We start from the raw sequence: 22,134 nt of genomic DNA on the forward strand, positions 1-22,134 counted from the left end.
GAATCTCCATTCATCCGTAATTACCAAAAATACATAGAAATATCCATTGAACAAAGAAATTGAAAAAAAGTATTTGATGTTTTAGATAACAAAGGATTATATAAAGAATGTGTCAACTTGCAAATGCAGTTACAGTATTGGTAAAGCCTTAGAGATAATTTACAAAGAGATAAGAGATAGATGTGTACTCTTGGACAGACAAATATGGCTAGAGATGTATTGGAAAGTAAATTATCTTTGTATAAGAAGCAAGTGCTTTTTCAAAGTGATGTGCAACAAACTCCATCTCATTTCCTTGCAAATATAACTGATCCTGTTTTGAGAGGAAAAAGATTAACTAAGGAACAAGAAGCTTCAGCTGAACAATGGATCGAAAAACTGAATACAGAATTTGTTATTGCACTACAGATTTTTAAGATGCAGAGTTCTATTCAGAAACAGTGTTTTCACAAAACATGGAGTCAGTAAAAAGTGGCGGAAAATCATGTATTGCAATGCAGAAAAAAGATAAGATTTTAAATGCAGACTTTTGGAAGACCTGCATTAAATTACATCTGCATCAATTGAGCATATTTTTTCTATTTTTGGACTAGTATGGTCAAAACTGAGAAAAAAACATGGATGTGAAAAAGCAAAAAAATAAGTGAAAGATCACTCAAATCAAAAAGGTGTTATTGAAAAGGATTGGTAATTGTGAGTTAGAAAACAATGAAAATGTTTTCCTTGTAAAAAAAAAAGACATTTAAAATATAATAGGAAAATTTAAAAAGCATTGAATACAGATTTATTTATGCATTTCTTTTGAGATAGAGTATGAAAATGCAATAACATCATTAGAAAGTATACTGTTTGCAAGTAAATGCAGTTTTAAGGTGTAGTTTTTGTTGGGTTTTTCGGGTTGGGCAAATTCGGACCAACCCTGTCCCTCTGCCACATTGCATGTCAAACCAACCAGTCTCTTCAAATGTGATTTCTTTAGACTGTTTACAGACATTGGACCAGGGCTGCTTCTAATACCCTCTAATGTCCGGAATTTCTTTAATGCTGATTTCCCACAGTCACCGTTCCTGTAAAAAAGTTTCAAAAGCAGAGCCTGACCTTTTAATAACATGACGACCTTCTTGAATGCAGAGAACAGGAACTATATTTTTAGTTCTGTAGGATAGTATTTCCTGGTATTTGCCTTATTCGTTGACAATTTTTTAAGTATTATTAGGCAAAGTCCTCTACTCTTCTGTAAATGAAGTACTTTCATTTCAAGCTCTTCGCAAAGCTTTATAAATATTGTTTATGTCTCTACATGCCCTAAAAATACAGACAATTGAATGCTATTAGGAGTAGCATGAGAATCACCAACCCTAGAATAGACCTATGTATTCAACTTTGTAATACAAAATGTGCACCATAATTTTGAATGATGAATGTTAGTTACTGCGGAAGACCATGAAGTGGTAAATACAAAATATTTTTTTTTTACATCCAGACAGAGTACAGCAATTTAAATCATGAATTTAATCACAAATCAGGGCTTTCGAAAAAACGGTTTTTTGGTTTACAGTTTTTTTTTGTTTTAAATAATATTAACATTAGAAACAATAAAATCTCTGAAAAATCATTGAAACTTCTAATTAACCTAATAATTAAAATAAAATGTTTATTAATGGTAATTATTGCTCAACTCAATGTATTACTGTGTTTGAAAATTCTTATTTTTATTTCTATATATATGTGCGTGTGTTTTCTCCAGTTACTTTCAGTATGCTTAATTAGGAAGCTATTTTGCAAAAAGTAATAAAAATTAGGTGAATAATGTATTTAATGAAGCATAAATAATGCAGATTAATTAGCAATGATTTATGATATACAGGGTGATTATAACTAAGGTTTTGATTTCAAAAAACTGTAAAAAAAAGTGTCAGAATGACTTGAAAATTGACATGAATATTCCTGAAAAAATATAATTTTATTTGGTAAAGGGAAAAAAATATTTAAACCAAGCAACCATCACAAATCGCAAAATTTAAATTTTGTTTCTCTTTACATAACCTCAATGATATTGAAGTAAAAGTAACCTGGTATGGTATACAAGATTCTAGAATCATTTTCACTGTGTGTACAGAAGAAATACAAGGAGTGAGAAGAAACGCTCAGAGATTTGGACGTATTTTACACTTGCAATGGTGTCGTGTTTGTAAAAAACTCATTTTATTTACAATGAAACCTAAATACAATGATATTACACGGAAACCAAAAAATATAGAGGAATTATCCTCATATCAAGAGGCAACATCTCACTGCACGACAATTATGATTAATAAATCAACTATTAAAAATTATATAGGTAACAAAGTTTAATGTTTGCCATAAAGTCTGATGGTTATAGGCATAGGTAGAATTTTCTCAGGGGAGGGGGAGATGTTTTTTTACTGCTGTCGTTTTTAAAATGTCATCTTAAAGACCCCACCCCCATAATGTATAACATTGGTAACGATTAAAAATACTTCAATTGTTACTGAGTGAGTAAAATTAGGGGAAACATATGTATCATCTATAAATAGAAGGCGTGTCCAGACACTTTCTGTAAAGTCCCGTTTTTGTGAAATTTTATATTTTTGTGAAAAAGGATAGTTAATTTTGTGAAAATTTTTTGTGGGAAGCAAAGTAATCTAATTAATTTATCACAAAAGAAATGAAATTCCAAATTAATGGTTTCACGAATTTTTATTTTGTGGAGGTGTCCATTTTTCAGGTCCAGAATTTTGTGAAGGGTCTGAAAAACAGACAAATTTTGACTGGACAGACCCCTGGTATATAATTTTATTTGAAAATACTGATATGGGCACATTTTTTACAAAATGCGAAAGAAAATCGTAGAATGCGAAAAAAATAGTAGTAGTAGCCACTTTCGCAAAAATGCATACAGGAGGTACGCAACAAGTAGACACCCAACCATCAATCATTACATTTGGGGGGGGGGGGGTCATTCAAGTATTGACGGAGGGGGGGGGGGGTGTTTGAAGGTTGCTTACGTCATCAACCACTCTTTTTGAAGATATGAAATATTCTAAGCTGCTGACTACATTTTTCTGACAGGGGGGGGGGGGGGTCTCAAAAATGGCTAAAAAGCTGCTGACGTAATACTTGAATGGTACTTTAGCATCGTAGCGTTTTGCTAAAGCTTTTCCCCCTATTTTCGCTTTTTTACGAAAGGAATTTTTTTATCCAGCTTAAACCCTGATGTGCATTCAAAAAGAATTTGGTAAAATGTTAAAAGTAAAAAATTCTAATGATTTGAGTACCTGATTATTTAAAATAATCTGATATTTTCACCTGTTTAACACTCATCACTACGAACCAGGGTTTAAGCTATATAAAATTTGCTTTAGCAAAAAAGAAAAAATGGGGGGGGGGGAAGCTTTACTACAATGCTAATGATTGATGTTGTGATGGGTCTACTTGTTTCGTACCTCCTATATGCATTTTTGCAAAAGTGACTACCACTTCTTTCGCCTTCTAAGATTTTCTTTAGCATTTTGCAAAAAATGCTACCGTAGCTTATAAACCCTGCCATGAAGAGATGGCAAGTCTTTTTTCCAGCACAGTTTCACACTCAGCATATAGTGAAATAAGGAATTCTGGTAGCGAAACTTCATAGACCGAGAAAACACTATATAGTGTTTTGATCAAGTTTGTCTTATGAAACTTAGAAAAACCACACTGATAAGCCTATTGGTTACATTCACCCAAAAAGGAACAAGGTGGTAGTACGAAACCCACAAACAGTAGAGAACAATTAGATTATGCTGCCATTTTGAAATAATGAGAAAGCCTACTATAAATGCAGAGACATAATACCCAAGTATAATGTCAATAATACCAAAAGAAGATTGTTCAGAAAGCTAATACTAGCCTGTGAGAGTAGTTCGAAGTTGCAGGTGAAAAAATTAGATAAAACAAGCATTCTGGGAAAGGAAACAAAACCAGTTCGACAAATTTGTTGAAGCGTTTGAAAAATAACTAACCAAAAAATATGATAAGATGTTGTATCGAAGAACGTCAAAACAGAATGTGCCAAAATCTGTCACAGAACAATTTAGAAGAATTTCAAGTAAAAAACACTATTACATGAATGGGGATTTTTACTGCAGGACATTTCCAGTTAGCTGAGGTCTCGTCGCAGAACAGTGTTAAACATTCTGCTTTGGGGTCGAGGAGTTTAACATTAAGATAAAAGCAATCTCAAAGTAGATATGGAAAATCATTAAGGTAAAGATACTTATTGTATCAGGTATCGTATAGCAAGGTTTCATTATATATATTTTTTTTCCAATAAATTGAATACACAATTACAAAATCAAATACTTTCATTTCATTATGTGAAAGTTATACATAGCAGCCAACTTAAGTGAGAATTAGGGAGGTTTTTTTACGTGGATCCAAATTTCATACAAAAATCAATGATAGGAATCTTTGCTAAACAATGAAAGGATAATTCCTTAATCAGTGAAATTGTAGGGACTTTTTCCCTTATGCAAAAAACATATCTTGCAAGCCATCGCCAATAAGCACCAACCAGTTGGTTAAATTACCTGCCATTGTTACTCTCAAATCAAATCATGCCAACCCCCAAAGCAGAATGTTTTGCATTGTTCTGCAATGAGCCCTCGACTGACTAGAAATGTTCTGCAGTTCCCATAATAGTGTTTTCTACATTTTCCTTAGAATTCTTCCTGATTGTTCTGCAACGTACGTCGCAGAATTTGACATATTCCGCTTTGGGGATGCCAACAAGAAAAAGAAAAACTTAGGCCTAAAATGGGAAATACGGTCAAAGCAGATACCCGTTATCTCGCTAATTTCTAATGTCGGCAGGCCGAATTAACACTGGCTGTCTGTGGAACTGCCTTCCCTTTGAAAAAGGTTTTCTTTTATTTGACGCAATGGTGACAATTTATATTATAATTGCTTTTATTTTTAATCCCTGAAATGCCACAATGTTTTTTCCCCTGGTAAATTCTTTGGCAATAATTTCATTTTCCAAAAGTAAGGGTTTTTTTACAATCATGATTGAAATTCGGGAGATAATCTTTTGGGAGTTCCAGGAGATGAAGTAGAAATTTTTTGGGAGACTTGGCAGCTATAGTAATAGTGTATGGGACGGTTGGTTTGCTTCGCCTGCTGAACCATCACCAGACACTGCAAGCTCATCAGGACCCTCATTCCCCTCTGGAATGTCGGAATGTTTGATAACAGCTTTGAGTACCAGTGAAAAACAAAATGAAGATAAATGAATAACAAAAAACAATAAATATATAAAGTAAGAGAAAGGGGGAAAATAACGTTACGCACGGGATTCGAATCAACTTTTCAGTTACCACCGATTCTATATTGGTTGTACCACACAACTGCTCTAACAGCTACTGCCAGCCAGAGTCCTACTTAAATATATCAATTATCGAATATCTATCCATAGCTAAAACGTGCATGTGCTATCAGGCGGACACCTATAGTAAGCACGAGACGTATACTTCTCTAGAATTATTCTTTATAAGCACTAGAACCTAGTAGGCTCCTAGAAATGTATATGCAACATTTTCATAAAAATAATTCACGCACAAAAGACCATTCTTGGAAGAGATTGAAACAAAGTTTTGAGACAGCATTTAAGAAATAAAACATTTTACATCAGGAAAAAAAAAATTTCTAGTCAAGGAAACGCACTCTGCTGGGAGCAAATTTTACTCACAAGCCCCAATTTAAGACCAGGTTTTTCTATTTTCAACTGAAGCATAGGCCTAATCACATAGGTTTATAACAGAAATAATTAAGTGATAATCAAAGTAAGAATTATTTGTTCAATCAGGTTACATTTGTAGCATTACTACACTGACTAAAGCTGAGGTGGTCATTAAAAATAAAAATTTACGGTGGAATCCCAAAGCTTTCATTTCATCCATAGTTTTGACGAACGAGTCATAAGTCAGGCCTTGTTATATTACTCTGGTCCAGATGCACTTAGAGTTGATATCCTGTCTATAATAACTCCTTTTCAACCGTACAGTTGTCCAGTCCCTTGAGTATCTTCACATAGGTCTTTCACTGATTTTAAATATGAATTTCCATATTGCAGAAAATGTATTTGAGGTTGCAGAGAGCATATAGAACACGTGCATATCACAAAAAAAATTCAAGCATTAACTATCTTCACTTCAACGTATTGAGGACAGATGGTTACAAGAGCACAAAATTCTTGAAGTGGGTTTTTATACCTGCTTTTCTATTTTCCATGTAAGCGGGGCTATAGTGTCTGCTTGCTTTACAAAATAAAATGCATTATTTTTGAGGCATGCCCAACATATTCTTCTTTTGGCTGTCGCTTCTTCCTGCAATGCCTCTGGATGATCTTTTTCATCTTTAAAGTCGCTCTCTTGGCTGTATATATTTTTTATTAATATATATATTTTTATATTCAACAGTAATTTCAATGATCAAGGTGTCACTTGTTGTTAGGAACCATTGAGTCGACTGACTTCCAGTGACTCTCGATCATGGCTCTCCGAGCTGGTCTGTCATTCACGGCATGCCTCAGTTGTACGAGCTTCATTCCAGCAGTGCTTAGTAACACCTCTATCCATCTGGTGCTCGATCTGCCTTTTTCTTTCCATTCTTCCAAGCATTGTAATTTTTTTCTAGTGAGCCTTCTGTACATATTATACGACCAAAATATGTTTCTATTTAATGACTTGCTTCTAGAGAAAAGTCAGCTTTGACTTCTTTGATAACTGATTTATTTGTCCTTTTAGCTGTCCATGGAATTAAGAGCATCCTTCTCCAGCACCACAGTTCAAAGGGAGAATCAATTATTTTTCTATCTGCATTTCGTATATGTATATACAAATACACATAAATGCATGCATATAATGTCCAGCTCTTACATCCATACATTACGACAGAAAATACCAACACATTTATAATCCTAATTTTTCATTGAGATATCTGTCCTTCATTATTATATTAAGCTTCCTCACGGCTGTTTTGCCCAGAACTACTCGTCTTTTTAATTTTTCTCTTACAATTCTTGATCCTAGAAAATCAAATTTATGCACAATCTCAAAACTTTCGCCATGTAGTTGAAAACTGAGTAAGGTGTCACTAGTATGCAAAAAAATGTCAAGAATAGTAATATTTGTGAACCCATAAGGATATCACTATTCAGCAATATCCAAATTATAAAACCCTGAGTTACACATTTCAATTAAAAAATGTACATTTCCCAAATTCAAATAAAATCACAGAATAATTACTGAATTGGTAACGATCATTAAGGTATAATCAAGCAGAACAGTATATTTACTGAACTATGCCGATTTCTGAGAGTCTACAGCAGGACTGGCCAAATTTCAAAAACCTAAGAGGACAGAACAATTTTTCTGGAACAAAAAAATATTTACCCAAAGAAAAAAGGCTAAATTTATGCTTTCGACTTTTTCATGACATAGCGACTCTTTCATATCAGCAAATATACTGCTATAAATTCCAAACATTTTGTTCCGCTTTCAGCACAGTATAACCTGAGGTTAGTTATTAAAGTTTAAAAATTTACAGATTTCTAAAAATGTTATTCCAAGGTTTATTGTGTATCTGCCATTTTTTTACAAGCTGGCCACAATTTCATATCTGAAGTCCAACCTTATTACGTACTACATGACGTTTTTACACCAATTACAGGAAATAAGGACTTTCAAAATTAAGGACCTAATTGCAGCAAGGAGACATTTTATGGGAGAGCCATCAGTTTCAAAACTTTTTACTTTCCCTTTAGTATATTGTGCAGGAATAACTGCATTTTTACCAATAAAAAAAAAACTTACAAAATGAGAAAAGCCATAATATTTTTAAATATTTCAAAATTAGTTTGATTAGTATTTATGTCTTTATATGAAAAAATACCCTGACTAATGGAAGAGATGGGACTGATAACAACGTAACTGTAGCATTACTGTAATTATAACATAAATTACAATTATAAAAAATATAACAAATGTTACTATGGGATATATGCAATATATGAGGTTTGTTCAAAAATATTGCACCATAATTTTTTATGTCTAAACACATAAAGATAAGGAGATTTAGTGCATGTATGTAGGCGATCCTAATCTAATGTTCGTGCTTGAATTTTTTCCAGTTTGCAAACCGCAAATGAGCACTGCTGTATTTTCAGTATTTCACAAAATGAAAGAAAAATTTACTATGCTACCACATTAATCATGATGCAGCTGCCAATTGCGACATAGAACCTCTTTGTAGAACTCCTTAGTGATGGTTGTGTGCTATATGGTACATACTTTAGCATGTCCTGTGTAATCTTGCGAAATGGAATTGCTTCTGTTCTATTGTTAGCAGCTCTGACACGAACTTTGCTGAAATTCTTTAAAAAAGACCAAATTGCGAGTCACCAGAGTCTTCACTTGGTCAATGATAATTGCATTTATGTAAATGATGATCTACCAGAAAATATACTTCACTCTCCACTGATGTACACCCATCTTTGACGTGGTTCTACCTACGCTTTATCTGAGATATGAAGAAATAGATATCTCAAATGGTTTCAAATCTTAGGGACTGTTTTCACTTGGCATCAAAAAGCTTCACACAAACTTTAATGTAGTTGCATTATCCAAATTTTTCCTACATTTTATTAATCTGACTGCGCTCACTTACACTTCCTCATCTGCTGGCAGGTAAAAATTCAAGTATGTATTGAGATACTTTAACAAACCTCATAATAAAAACAGGATTTAGAACAGCTGTTGCCCTTTTTCCTTTCGTACTTTTCTTCCTAGTCAGCAATAGTCGAAATTTTCTTCAGAGTATTTTTTTGTCCCCTATCATTTCCTTAGGATTCTGGAAATTGATAACCATGAGCAAAAACAGGAACAGTGTCTGCTGGTGACGACACTCCCACCCAGGTTGCTATAGTTTATTATAAACCAAAGTATTTGAATAAAGTTAGCATTTTAAAGCTTACTTTTTATTCACACATTATATCATATATACCGATCTCCAAACATGTTACATTGTTTATCCTTTTCGAATGTTAGTTCTGATTTGTTTTATCAGGCTGCACATTTCATATTTTCAATTTTTTACATACTAGCTGTTATAGTATGTAATATATAGGAATAGTAGATAGCACAATCATTTATTTATTGAGAACCCAGAGAGCTTTTGTTACATTGACCGTTTTACTCTTGGCGACCTCTCGTCATGCTTCGATGTTTTTCTCACTAAAAGAAAAAAAATATCTCCAACACATACCAAAAGGGGTTATAGTATAACCCCTTTGGTATGATTTGATTTTTATTTCATTATTTTATTTTCATTATTATTTGATTTTTGCGCAAAACAAAAATATCCTGTTTCAGAACAGCATAGAAAGGAAATCGACACAACTGAACATTTCGCTACCAGTTATGTAGATAAGAAAAAATAGTTATCCTGTTTGATGAAACGGGACATATGGTAAAGCATTCACTTTCAGATTCCCTTTCAATTATAATTATCAACCTATTAAAAACCCTGATGCAATCACATTAAGCAGCATACACTATATGAATCAAACTAAACATTTACAACTACTGATCACCACTGCTGGTAAACAAAAGAACATTCTTCCAAACATACACCACCAAATAATTCATCCCGGTCACACAAGGAGACCCTTCTCGAAAGGGCCAGCGATCGCTCGGGTGATACGTGACCTATAGGACACACTATACACGGATCACGATAATCATCGGAACACATCGCCGCTGCGGAGCGGTCAAAACATGGATCATCAACAACAAACATCGACATGAAAAACACATTTTTAACACGCCATCCATATTATAACTACGCGGTACGATCCGGAAGCGAACTTAGATCGAACTCACGTGAGCACCTCATCACTATATTGACCTCATTTGGGAAATAAAATAAATCACGAGAACATGAAAAATCACTGAAGAAATAAAATAAATTACGGCATCAACATGAAAAGGGGGCGAGCCCCTGGAACCCGAAACGACCCATAACTATAGGAACATATTACCACGCACATACACATATAATTAACTGATCGGACACCCGGACGTAGGTGCATCATTCCCTTCCCCTCCACCCGACTCCCCATTAGAAATCAATACACAAGTCGAGATGTCCAAGGAATTGTCTCCCATATGTCTCCATATAGACATTTTTTTTCCATCCAGTACAAAACTGAAAAACACGAGCCGAATATTGGAGGGGGGGGGAAGAGAAAAAAAAAAAGCTGAACAAACAACGTTTTTCTCCACACACAAAAAAGGGAGGTGGAGCTGAGGGTGAAGATCTTCAAATAAAAATAAAATATGGAAACTAATATCGATATTTAAAAAAATATTAACATTAAATATCTAAAAACTTTCTTAATCATAATAGGCCTAAATTCCGGGTAAGAGATGAAAGAGAAAAACAAAAAAAAAAAAGCTGCAATACAACATTTTGAACACGTTTCCTTGTTCACGAGGTTATTTTTCTTTTTAAGATATGACTATTTCTTAACTAAAATACATTTTAAATATTTATTCCGGTGGATGTTTACCATTTTACGAATCGGCGTCGGCGATACCTTCCACACATACGCATATTATACATATTATTTAACAGTGCTAATAGGTATTATATCCGAAAAACCCGCACCACACGTTAGGCTTAACCCCATTATGGCTCTCTCTCTCTCTCCCTACACTCGACACGGGTTTTATTTCCCGGTAGGTACGAGAGCCAGAGAGAACGCAGAAAGAACTCTCGAACGACAACTGGGAGAAAATTCTTCGGAGATACCTCTTTAAATATTTCGAAAATAAATTGAAATTAGAAATGTAATGCATCTTTTACAAAGAAATATAATGGAAATGTATATTACATACCATAATCTTACATCACACCACTGCTGCTACAACTACTAGATGCTGCTGCTGCCAACAACACATAATACAAATACAGTATAAAAATCGCATATTTTTTTTTTTTTTACTTCTTCTTCTTCTCCTTCGGGAACTAGCACTGCAATAGTCCGAAGGGCAACTGGGCGGTGTGTGTGATGAAGGGAAATTTAAGATGACTTTCCCGTCGCGTTGCCAAACACGAAAACGTAAAAAATCGAAGGGAAAGAACGCTTTTCTTCCCTATTTAGGGATTTATTTTTCGAAAACAAAGACAGAAAGAAAGCAGACGATGGCGCCTGTCGTCTGTGAAGTTCGACATTTTTTTTTTTTTTTAATTTTCCATTTCTGTAATTGATTTTTATAATTGAAATAATACATTGAGCTTTATTTTATTATATAGAACTTGAACTTGTATTTTTTTTTTAATTTGAAACCCAAAAAGACAACCGATACAATGCCGATAATGAGAAAGAACTAGTATTTCTTTCACTAGCATCACAAACAAATGACTCGTAATTTACTGGACTTCCTCATATCTTCCTCCTTTAACATTTTAATAAAAATGTCTCGTTGTTTCCTACGAAGTGCCCTTAAATTCAATATCTTGAATCATTTGTGTAGCTTTAAAAAGACAAATATGAATTCTTTTTTGATGAAATGCTTTATAATTCGCTGCATTCCTTGTTTTTGTTTTGATAGGTTTGATGTTTTTTAAGACGTTTAGAATCTTGATCTGTATTTGTACCAGATATTTTCGTAGTTTTCCTCTTTAATTTTTTTTATCATAAAAATACCCTATTTTTCTTGTTTTTTCAACAAGGCTTCTATTTAAGTGTTATTTTCGAAATCAAGAATGAATAACATAGAAATTTTTTTTTGACGATATATGATGAACGTTTTTTTGTTTTTTTCTCGAGTATTTTCCCCATGTTCCATGTTTTTGCTCGTAAAGTGCATTTTAAGGCATTGTGATTTTCAGTAGCCTTCTATTTCTCTTCCGTTGACCATTTTCTGCAATTTTCACCCTTTCCGCTCGTTTAGAAACGTTTTTGGTGGAAATTGTCGATGTTCATTCAATTTCCTTGATTACCGCATTTTTCTCGATGACATATGGTCAGATCAAATTCAACTTAAAACCTCAATTTCTTCACTTTCCGACATGTATTTGAGGACGAAATTTGATTAAATATTCATTTCAAATCAAGTTAAAGTAGAATGGAATGCAATAAAGAGCGTGTAGAGGAAAAATGAAAAAAAAACATTTTTTGGAATCGTGGCTATGATATGATAATTTCTTCTGCCCCTTCTATGGCGTCAAAAGAATGGAGCTGTTTCCGAATGCGAAAATCGAGTAAATAAGTTTTTAATACTTTTTAATACTTCAAATATTATTAAATTATGAAAGAACCGACCAGAATGTCTTGTATAGGAATCGAATAAAAAAAAAGTAATCGATTTCTTTACGTGTGTATGTGTGTGTTAAAACAGTGCTTGCTCCTATGCCCAAAATCGTTCAGAAATGAAATTTCTCACTCTAAACTGGTTGAAAAAAAAAAAAGAGCAATCAATCAATTTTATTTTTCTAATTCAACACTCTTATTATGATTATTCATAATTTTTCACTTAATAATTTGGTTTAAAAGAAAAAAAATCTGATACAAAAATCAGAGATGGCGGATGCTTCTGCGAAATGAAAAAAGTCCCTAACGTAGGGGAAAATCTATTGCCGAAAGGGGTGAGGGAAAGGAAAAATTCAGTGGCGCGCTACGTCGGCAAAGTCTAGCCTACACGCGCAGTAGCCGAAGCTATTTCAAGGCAGTGGCGGCGGCGGCGGCGACGCGCGTGTTAGCATCTAAATAAAAAGTAGCCATATGGAAGGGAAATAGTCCATATGGAATAGACATTTCGGCCTATTCGAATCAGCCGTCCGTGTGAGAAGAATGAAGAAAGTTTGATCTGATCATTGTTTAGAAAAAAAAAGTCAACCTTTCGTGATTATAAAATTCCGCTCCTCAAAATGACCACAGAGACGTAGCTGATCATATTGTCACGGCAACGAGTGACGTGAATATTTTCGTACGATGTTTTTACTGCGGTGCGTCGCGATGGGTTTTAAATTGATCTCTCTTCGGATAATCTTCTCCATATTAATTTCACGTTTTTTGTCATCTTGGGGGAAAAAAATGATTGTGTGATCAGGACCGCAGCTAGAGGGAAAGCAGGCGGGTCTGGTGCACCCGACCAGAGAGTGCGTAAGCTTCACTCCTAAACCTCTCCTTCAACATTACAAGGGGGCGCGAAAGTTCGTGCTTTTGCCCCGGCTGACCAAGCATCTAGTTGCGGCCCTGCATGTGATTAATCTCATGCATGTTAAAAAAAAAAAAAAATTCACCGTTGTTGGACAAAAGTATTGTTGTCGAAACACGGGAATAAGTAAAAAAAATAGCGGAGAAAAAACATCACATCCAGTTCAAACGTATTTAAAATACCATTAATAATTTCAACTATATCAAGTGGCGTCTTAACGAGTAGGTCGTCCGAGCCTGAATCAAAAAGAGGCCCTAAATTATTGAGAATACTCTTAATTAATATAAATACAGGATTTCCGATTGCATAAATCTTACTCTCCCATGTTCGTTAGATGAGTATGAATCGTCTGAATGCATGGGCTCACCCGGGAACGGCCTTCAAGTGCAGAGCATGGGTGGAGATACGGGGGGGGGGTGTGGAGGGCATTGCCCTCAGTGTCAAATGTGGAGTCGACTGATCTAATGTATATATGAATTGACATCATCATCATGCCCCCTCAGACTTCCAAGTCTATCTCCGCCTATAGTGCAGTGTGTGCCTTGTGATGATCAATCAGTTCTGATTTTAGAGAGCAAGTATGTCTTTACAGAGTATTTCTAGCCAGAGGTTGGGCATCAGAACAATAATTTTGTCCGAAGGGGCCCCCATGATCTGGCTCAAGTGTCCGGGGAAATATATTATCCTTATTTTTTTCAAATCTTTTTTTCATACCAACCATTTCATAGCAAATCAGTCTTTAGTGCCGGCCAAAAACTCTTCTAGCAAAAAAAAAACCACCGTTACCTAAGAGCTTGTTTAAGCTAGAGGAAAGGGGATATAGGCCAGGGCCGTCTTAAGAGCATCTTGGGCCTCTGGGAAAAGTAATTTTTCTGAGGCCCGACCTGGCCAACTGTCGAAAATTTCAACTGGTTCTTGTTTTTGTAGGGCCCTCTTTTCTTGAGGCCCCAGTGCCCGAGAAGGCCCATCCGTTAAGACGGCACTGATATAGTCATCAGAATCATGGGGTAGCACAAGAAAAATGTTCTGAGCTCTTCTCAAAATTTGTGTGAGGACTTAACCACCGCACGCACTTGAATTCCCGTATGTACGGCACAACTGTCCACCCCAAAACCATCAATTGGAGTATGTAGGAACACGTTGAGCGTGTGTGTGAGGCCTCTAACGTATTTATGTTGTCAGAGTTCTGCATGTTTCATGTGTCATACCGGTGCTGCTATCTGTTTTCTATATTTTGAAGTGAAAATGGCAAATGCTTGAATTTTCGCGTGTTATATAGATATAATCGTGTTGGAGGTCTTTCATATTCTGTGGACAGAGCCAATGCATGCATATGTATAAATTGATATCGTCATCATCATCATCATCATGCCCCCACCCCAGCTTTCATCATCGTGCCCCCCAGCCTATCATGTCTATCTCCGCCTATGATTTAAGCAGGTACGCGCATACGTACATTCTTCTTGTCATCGATGTCTTGTCTACGAATGTTGTCATATTGGCTTGTAAACATTTTATAGGAAATATAGAGTGTTTCGGAAGATTATGGTCGAAATACACCCCTGGCGCAGGATAAGGTCCAGGACCGGTTCTACCGTTGGGGCAATGCCAGAACAATGATGTGTTTCTCAATCTGACGAAATCGCCGTTCGTTCGCTAGACTCCCGCTCTAGAGCCGCTATGAGGTACGATGATACGTAGATTTACATACCTAGGACGTGGGTTTCCGACTGGTGATCCGCGAAATCCCGGAGCCAGGGCAGTATCTAGCCCACCCATGGCCATCTTAACTCACGGGTCCCACCCGGGCACGGGGAACCTCATTTGCATAGAGGCTTCCACGATAAGATCTGGCACAATGATACATGAAAATAAATATGTGAATTAAAAGCTGGTGCCCAAGTCCTTTTTTATTTTGCCCTGGATCTATGAGATGGTAATAGGAACGCTTTTTTTTTTGCATAAAAGTTCAAAATTTGTTGAGTTTCGTTGAACAGCCTCATTATCATCAAGGGTTCTGCGAGAAGTTTTACGTTGGAAACACCTGACCTAAAGGGTGTGCAACCATTATGAGTAACCAAAAAGGATGACCTGGTGAACGAAGGACGGAAACAGTGACCTAGAGGGGTGTGAAAGCACGTGAATGACCGAAAGAGTGACTTTCGACCAGTGCCGTCTTAACGTATGGGCCCACCCGGGCACGGCCTGGGGGCCCTCAGAAAAACGAGAAATAGTTGAATTTTTAGAGAATTTGAAAGGTAAGGCCTCAAAAAAATCACTTGGCCCGGGGGGTCCATGGTGATCTTAAGACGGCCCTGCTTGCGACTTAGACACAGTGCCACATATTTACTGTGTGGAAAGGACGGGGTGGGTGCAGTTAAGCACCCAGGGCTGCTGAATAGGAGGAATAAGTAGTCCGCAGGAAACTAGACTAGAATGGGTAAAGGGTGACAAAATTCAAAATTTGTTTAGCTCACAGACGACAAAATCATAAATCCTCCTCGGGCAGAGCCCTAATCGGACGGCCATAACATTATATGACCTTTGTGTCAATTGCTCGAATTTCCTCGTTTAAAAATGAAGCATTTGCCCAAGCGGTGCCTGCTATTTATCATAGCACCTGATCCTTTATCGTAGAGTGCCCCCGAGAAGGCTCCCGTGGAGACCATGACTAGCGAGTCCTTGCGTTGAGACGGCCCTGGGGTAGTTCATTAAAAAATCAGGCAATCTCTCCCTTCTTCAATTCAGATACAAACAAAATGGATGAAACAATACTCAATGCCTGATAAGTAATAAATACCCTCCGTTGGAAAACACCGTTTTAAAAATGTATACATATTGAAAGCGGTTCTGTTTTGGTTAAAACACAATCGCCGTTCACTGTTGGTGTAGCCTTCCGTTGTAAACATAAATGTAAGGAACGTAGACAAAGATGAGTGCACATGTGTCCTTAAAAAAAATCCAAATTCAGGAATATATTCAATATCTCGTAATCCTACTTCAACGCTTTCACTCGCATAGAGCGTTAATAAATATCGTTACATTGGAACCCCTGCTGCCATCTATGAAATATAAAAAAATACTAAACATCAGCCTGCTTAAAACACCCGTCTGAGCTGAATACAATTTTTTTATTTCGGCGTCATCGACACCGTCCTCAAACACCCAATCAGAAAATCCGGGGGAAGTTGGGAAGAAACAGCATAAATCAGGGAAAAAAGCGTCGTTCTTAATTATCTGCTGTTATTTCGCTACTTTTCTCCGATTTTTGAATTCAGTTAAATCAACGAAACCACTTAGAAATGTGGGTTTTTCCCCCCTCTGTTGGCCTCAGGAGAGACAGGGCAACAACTTTCTGATTGGGTGTTCGAGGACAGGGTGTCTGGATAAAAAGTTAATATTTTCTTTATTTTGACAACTTTCCAACCACTTGCAACACGAACGACATATCTGAGTAGCCTACAACACGTTATTTAGATACTTTTTCTAGTTGGAGGTAGGCCTCTAGGATCATACAATATAAATACAAATATACAAATACAACGCCACAACAGGCAAATTGCCCAACGAGGTGGCTGACTTAAGAACATCATGGATCCCCGAGCCCCTACCTACTACTGCTAAACCACACATGCACCCCCCCCCCGCGGAATCCCCCAACGCATCGGTACATGCGGGAATGTGCGTGTACGTGTAGTGCAACCTGACGTAAAGTTTGTTTCTGTGTAATGCTTGTTATGTGTAGTGCTGCCATCTGCCCCCAGTTTTACTAACTATGAGTGAAGTGTTATGGTTGAATGATTTATCGTTGTAGGACTGTTGCTCTCTGTGGCGAGACTTTTTAACGGGGAGATCGGCTCGCATTTGCGCCTTGAAGTTGGGAACCACAGAAAACCAACTTCAGCCGACCACCACTGTGGGGTTCGAACCCGGATCCTCGCATCACGAGTCCGGCACTATAACCACTCGACCACCACAGCGGCAATCGATGGTACACCAGTAAAATGCGGCGAGGGGAATAAAGTAATCACCCCTGTATATATATATGTAAGAAACATCACCGAACTGGAACAACTGCTGTCACCTATCAAATAAAAAATACAACTGTTGTGATTCTTCGGTTGAAATAATTGATGACCGGTTTTCTTGATTGGTGTGTTGTATAGAGAAAGTCAATATAATATGATATTGATAACTATTTTTTGAGCAGTAATATTAGTTGAATTATCAAATTTGATTTAAAATTTTAACGGTTGTTATTTGTGTACGTTAAATTAACATTAGAAAAATGCGCAGGACGCACATTTAACAGTTGTAATCAGAAAAAATAAGATACACAATTCGATTCTTATTATTAATTTACCGTACACAAATAACAACTGCTAAAATTTTGAAGCAAACTTGATAATTCGACTAATATTATCGCTCAGAAAACATTTATAAATATCATACTATATTGAATTTTTCTATACGGCGCACCAATCAAAAGCCAATCATCAATTTCAATCGAAGAACTGTTGTATTTTTATTTGATAGGTAACAGCAGTAGTTCCAGTTCAGTGATGTTTCTATATGCAATATGATATACAGGGTAGTAAGAACACTCTTTTGGCTGCATTTTACTGGCGAACCGTTGATCCTATAGGAATACTTCCAACTGGAAAAAGTATTTAAATAATGTGTATCAGGGTACTCAGATAAATGTCGTTCATGTTGCAAGTGGTTGAAAAGTTATCAAAGTAAAAAAAAATAAACTTTTTATACAACACCCTGTCCTCAAGCACCCAATCAGAAAGTTGTTGCCCTGTCTCTTCTGAACACAACAGAGGAAAACAAAATCCGCATTTCTAATGGTCGTATTCACCGACAGAGTTTAAACTACAATCGAATGTTAAAGGATTAGCGATCGATACGGATTGGTTGAACTCAATTTAACCAATTCATTTCGATCTTCAATCCTTTCACCTGCGATTGCAGTTTAAACTGTGTTGGTGAATACCGTCGTAAGTGTATTATTCGCTGAGATATTAGAATTCAACAATTGGAGGAAAGTTGGGAAAGAAAAGCTAAACAGGTTGGGAAAGAAAAGCTAAACAGGTTGGGAAAGAACAGCTTGTCCGTTAGTTTTTGCCGTCCTTTCCCAATTTTTCTGCGTTTTTTTAAATTCAAATATCTCAGCGAATATTGCACTAAGAAACGTGGAGTTTCTTTTGTTGGCCTCGGGAGACACAGAGAACAAATTTCTATCTTGGTTGTTGAGCATAGGGATATGTCCGTATACAAAGAGTTACTTTTTTTTTATTTCAATAACTACACAATCCCCCCCTGCAATATGAATGACGTATCTGAGGTCTGCACGTTATTTGGAACATGCCTCCATTGTTATCAACTGTTCGCCAGTAAGATTCGAATTGGGGAATTAAGTAATCACCCTGTACAGCGTTATAATTACAAAAAAAAATTAAAATCATGAGAACCTACTGTTCCGCAGACATCATGACTGGTCCAATAAACAACAACTGTTGATTTTGTGTTGGGGCTTTATCGAAAAACAAGGTTTGAAGACGAAGGCCCGTAGTTGGAAATTTCAGACGGAGAGGGGGTACTTTCTTGTCGAAGCGGAAGGGGTCAAAAGTGATAGAACAGATTCGGCGATCTTGGGCCCAGAGAGAGAGAGAGAGAGAGAATGGCCCATTTAGATCAATTCTGGGCTCCCCTTCCAAGTGGACCCTGTGCGAGTGCACTTGCTGCACCTGCCTAGTTACGGCACTGGCCAGGGCTGCCAAGATAGACCAAAAAAAAAAAAAAAGACTCAGAAATGTGCTATCTATGCACCATCAGGAATAAGGGGCGAGAGGAACCAACAAAATTTTTGTCAGACAGAAAAGATAGAAAAATTAATTAGATGGATCCTATATATATATAAGGATTGAGAATCAACTGGTATTCACAATTCAAAGTGATATTCTAGTGCAATGCTAGTTTTTAGACAAAAATTCAATAAAATTTCAATTTAATTTTATGAGAGCATAAGAGATTGGGACGGTATCCGCTCGACCATAAATCAGATGCTTATCAGCGTATTCCTCGTTCGTGTAGCCAGCCATCACGATACTCATTGAAGCAGACAACTAACTGCTACACGTGCTTAGGGGCCATTCAAGTATTACGTAAGCAGATTTTTTGCCATTTTTACCCCCCCCCCCCCACGTCAGCAAAATTTCGTCAGCAGCTTAGAATATTTCATATCTTCAAAAAGGGTAGTTGATGACGTAAGCATCCTTCAAACTCCCCTCCCCCTTCTCATCAAAAGTAAGTAAATCTGAAATCCCCTGCCCCCCCCCCCGATGCTGAAGTAATACTTGAATGACCCCTTACTACCGCAATAGCGCTAATTTACGTCGTCCGCAGTGCATGATCCTACCCCAGCGCATGCGTTTCGCGACACTGCTTACGTCAGATATGGTGAGCGAACCAACGAATGCATTCAGCGTTCAACTGACATCCACCTTTCGTCTCCTCTGGACTCGGAGCCTGCACGCGTTTTTCGCGATTTTCACCCTCTCAACGTGGTTTGCGACACCATGTTCCATTGCAATTTTTTTCCTCTTGATGCCTACTAACAACCCTCTGAGTTTGTCGGTCCACACACACACACACACACACACTGTTCATACACGTTTCATATCAAAATCAGTTTCGTTCATAAATTTTTGATTTTCGGCACATACGGCTTTCTAAATATTTTTTGCATAAAATGACTGAGGTGGAGAGAATTTTCAGCTATTGGTCCCACGGACTACTGCAATTTTTTTCTTGGTGGTCCAATCGTTTAATCAGTGGTCTCGGACCAGCGGACCACCAATGATTTCAAACGCTGCCATGTATACTGCATACTGTACTATACTAAGTTCCACATCACTCAAGTGGCTCGCAGGACTCACTCGAGTGAGCCGCTGCACAGTTCCAGGTCACTAAAGTGACTCGATAAGACCAGATGCACCCCCACCTTACATCTTACGCAGATTTCAAGGCGTCCACTAAAGTCACCCGTGGGACATTCCCATATCACTTAAGTGACCCGCGACGCATTTTCATATCACTCAAGTGATCCGCTGTACAGTTCCATATCACGTCAGTAGCTTGCGGAAAATTCCCAGATCACTCAAGGGGCCAGCGGCACATTTCCAGGTCACTCAAGGGGTCCGTGGCACATCAAAAGACCACTTAAGCGACACGTTTCAAGTACACGCGTTTCCAAACCAACGAAGTGGCCCCACTCTCAAAAAGGTTGTGCACCCTTGCTTTACAGTTTCATTAGAACCATTTAGAATCACCCTGTACATTTGCACATTTTTTAAAAATGAAATATTCAATCGCTTACCAGCCTCGAGAGTGACATCGTTGTCGATAGTAGCTGCCGAAGGAGCTGTAGAGGACGACGAGGCGGACACCGCTACCAGTTCGGACTCGGGACAGCTGTGGCTCTCCGTGGTGGTCTCGTATTCTTCTGGTTCGGTTACGTCACTGGTTCCCTGGACACTTGTGGGCTTCACCTGCAAATTCAAATTCAAATGAAACAATACCAATATCAGAAATCAATTTCATCAATTGCGCAAGCGAAATATGATTTGTGGCACGTATATAGGTTCATTCTTTGCCCTATGGCCATGGCCACCACATGAACGCATTCTGGAGCCAGGCTCCTCGGAAATGGTCTGTAATGAGCTCTCTGGCCACTTTTTTTTCACGGGGCCCCTGCTTAAAAAAAAGGATCGATAAAAAAAACCCCGTAAATGATGAGATATGTCTTAAGCCCCCACGCTGAACCCCATTAGCACCCCCGACGTAACGAATCTATCAGTGCCTGTTTCAGCATGGGCAGACGGGGCACGTGACCAAGGCAGGGCCACAACTAAAAACGAAAATTTACTCTGTCGACCGGGGTCAGTATCCATCATCATCTCACTCATGCTATTCTTTTTGCACAGGGCCACTTTTATTAGACGCGAGGCCCGGTCCGAAATTAATCAGGGGTGGGGGTTCGCAATAAAGCTTTTGTCAGACAAAATTTGTCTAATTAATTTTTATCATTTAAATTTTCATAATTATTTTCATAGTCGAAGTGCGGCCATCTTGTGGCATACAAATGAATAAAACTAAATAAATAATAAATAAATAAAGTAATTATACTTTATCTTGAACATTGTTCAAAAAAAGTTACAAAATTTATTATTTTCATTAATTTTAAATTTTCATAAAAATTCTGCAATCATTTCACTCATAAATTCCAGGCCCATCATTTAGGGGTGGGGGGGGGAAGGGCTTTGAAAATACACTAAAAGGGTATATAGGCCTACATATATACATACATTGAGTACATGTGCTTCGCCCCCCCCCCCCCTGGAAAAAGTTGAAATGACGGCCCTGAGTGAGATAAATTCTGAATTTTCATTAACTCTGGAATTAATTCGCTCATTAATTGTGAATTTTCATCAGTTCTGAAATTTTTTCTCTTATTCTGGATTTTCTAGAATTTGTTTTTCACTAATTCTGAATTTTAATTATTTCTCGGATTTGTTTTTCACTAATTCTGAATTTTAATTATTTCTCGGATTTGTTTTTCATTAATTCTGAATTTTCATTACGCTGGAATTACATCTTCCAATTACTTCTCATTTTTCTAAATTTTCACCAGTTCTTCATTAGTTTTCTTAGATTATTACTCCTTCCACCCCCCTCTCCAATTTTCACTTGTTTCGAAATTATTTCTATCATCAATCTTCAGTTCTAAATTTTCATCGATTCAAAGTTTTGCTTAATTTTTGTGTTAATTTACATTTTATCCTCTAGG

General features: G+C 37.1%; 1 protein-coding gene across 2 annotated transcripts in view; it reads right to left on the minus strand.

Moving 5' to 3' along the window:
* The window catches only part of Larp4B (La-related protein 4B), a 131,662-nt gene that overhangs the window by 59,247 nt on the left and 50,281 nt on the right, over nucleotides 1–22,134 (minus strand). The window contains exon 2 of one of the 2 annotated variants that reach the window (XM_089232146.1): nucleotides 20,665–20,836. In XM_089232146.1, coding sequence (XP_089088272.1) covers nucleotides 20,665–20,836 — 172 coding nt within the window. Of the gene's footprint in view, nucleotides 1–10,955; nucleotides 11,115–20,664; nucleotides 20,837–22,134 lie in introns of those variants that run through there. The other variant, XM_089232147.1, reaches the window with a different exon arrangement.

The sequence above is a fragment of the Pholcus phalangioides genome, unplaced genomic scaffold, assembly GCF_987345545.1.
Source record: "Pholcus phalangioides strain wild (caught in Gottingen) unplaced genomic scaffold, Ppha-v1.0 ptg000005l_1, whole genome shotgun sequence".
NCBI lineage: Eukaryota > Metazoa > Arthropoda > Arachnida > Araneae > Pholcidae > Pholcus > Pholcus phalangioides.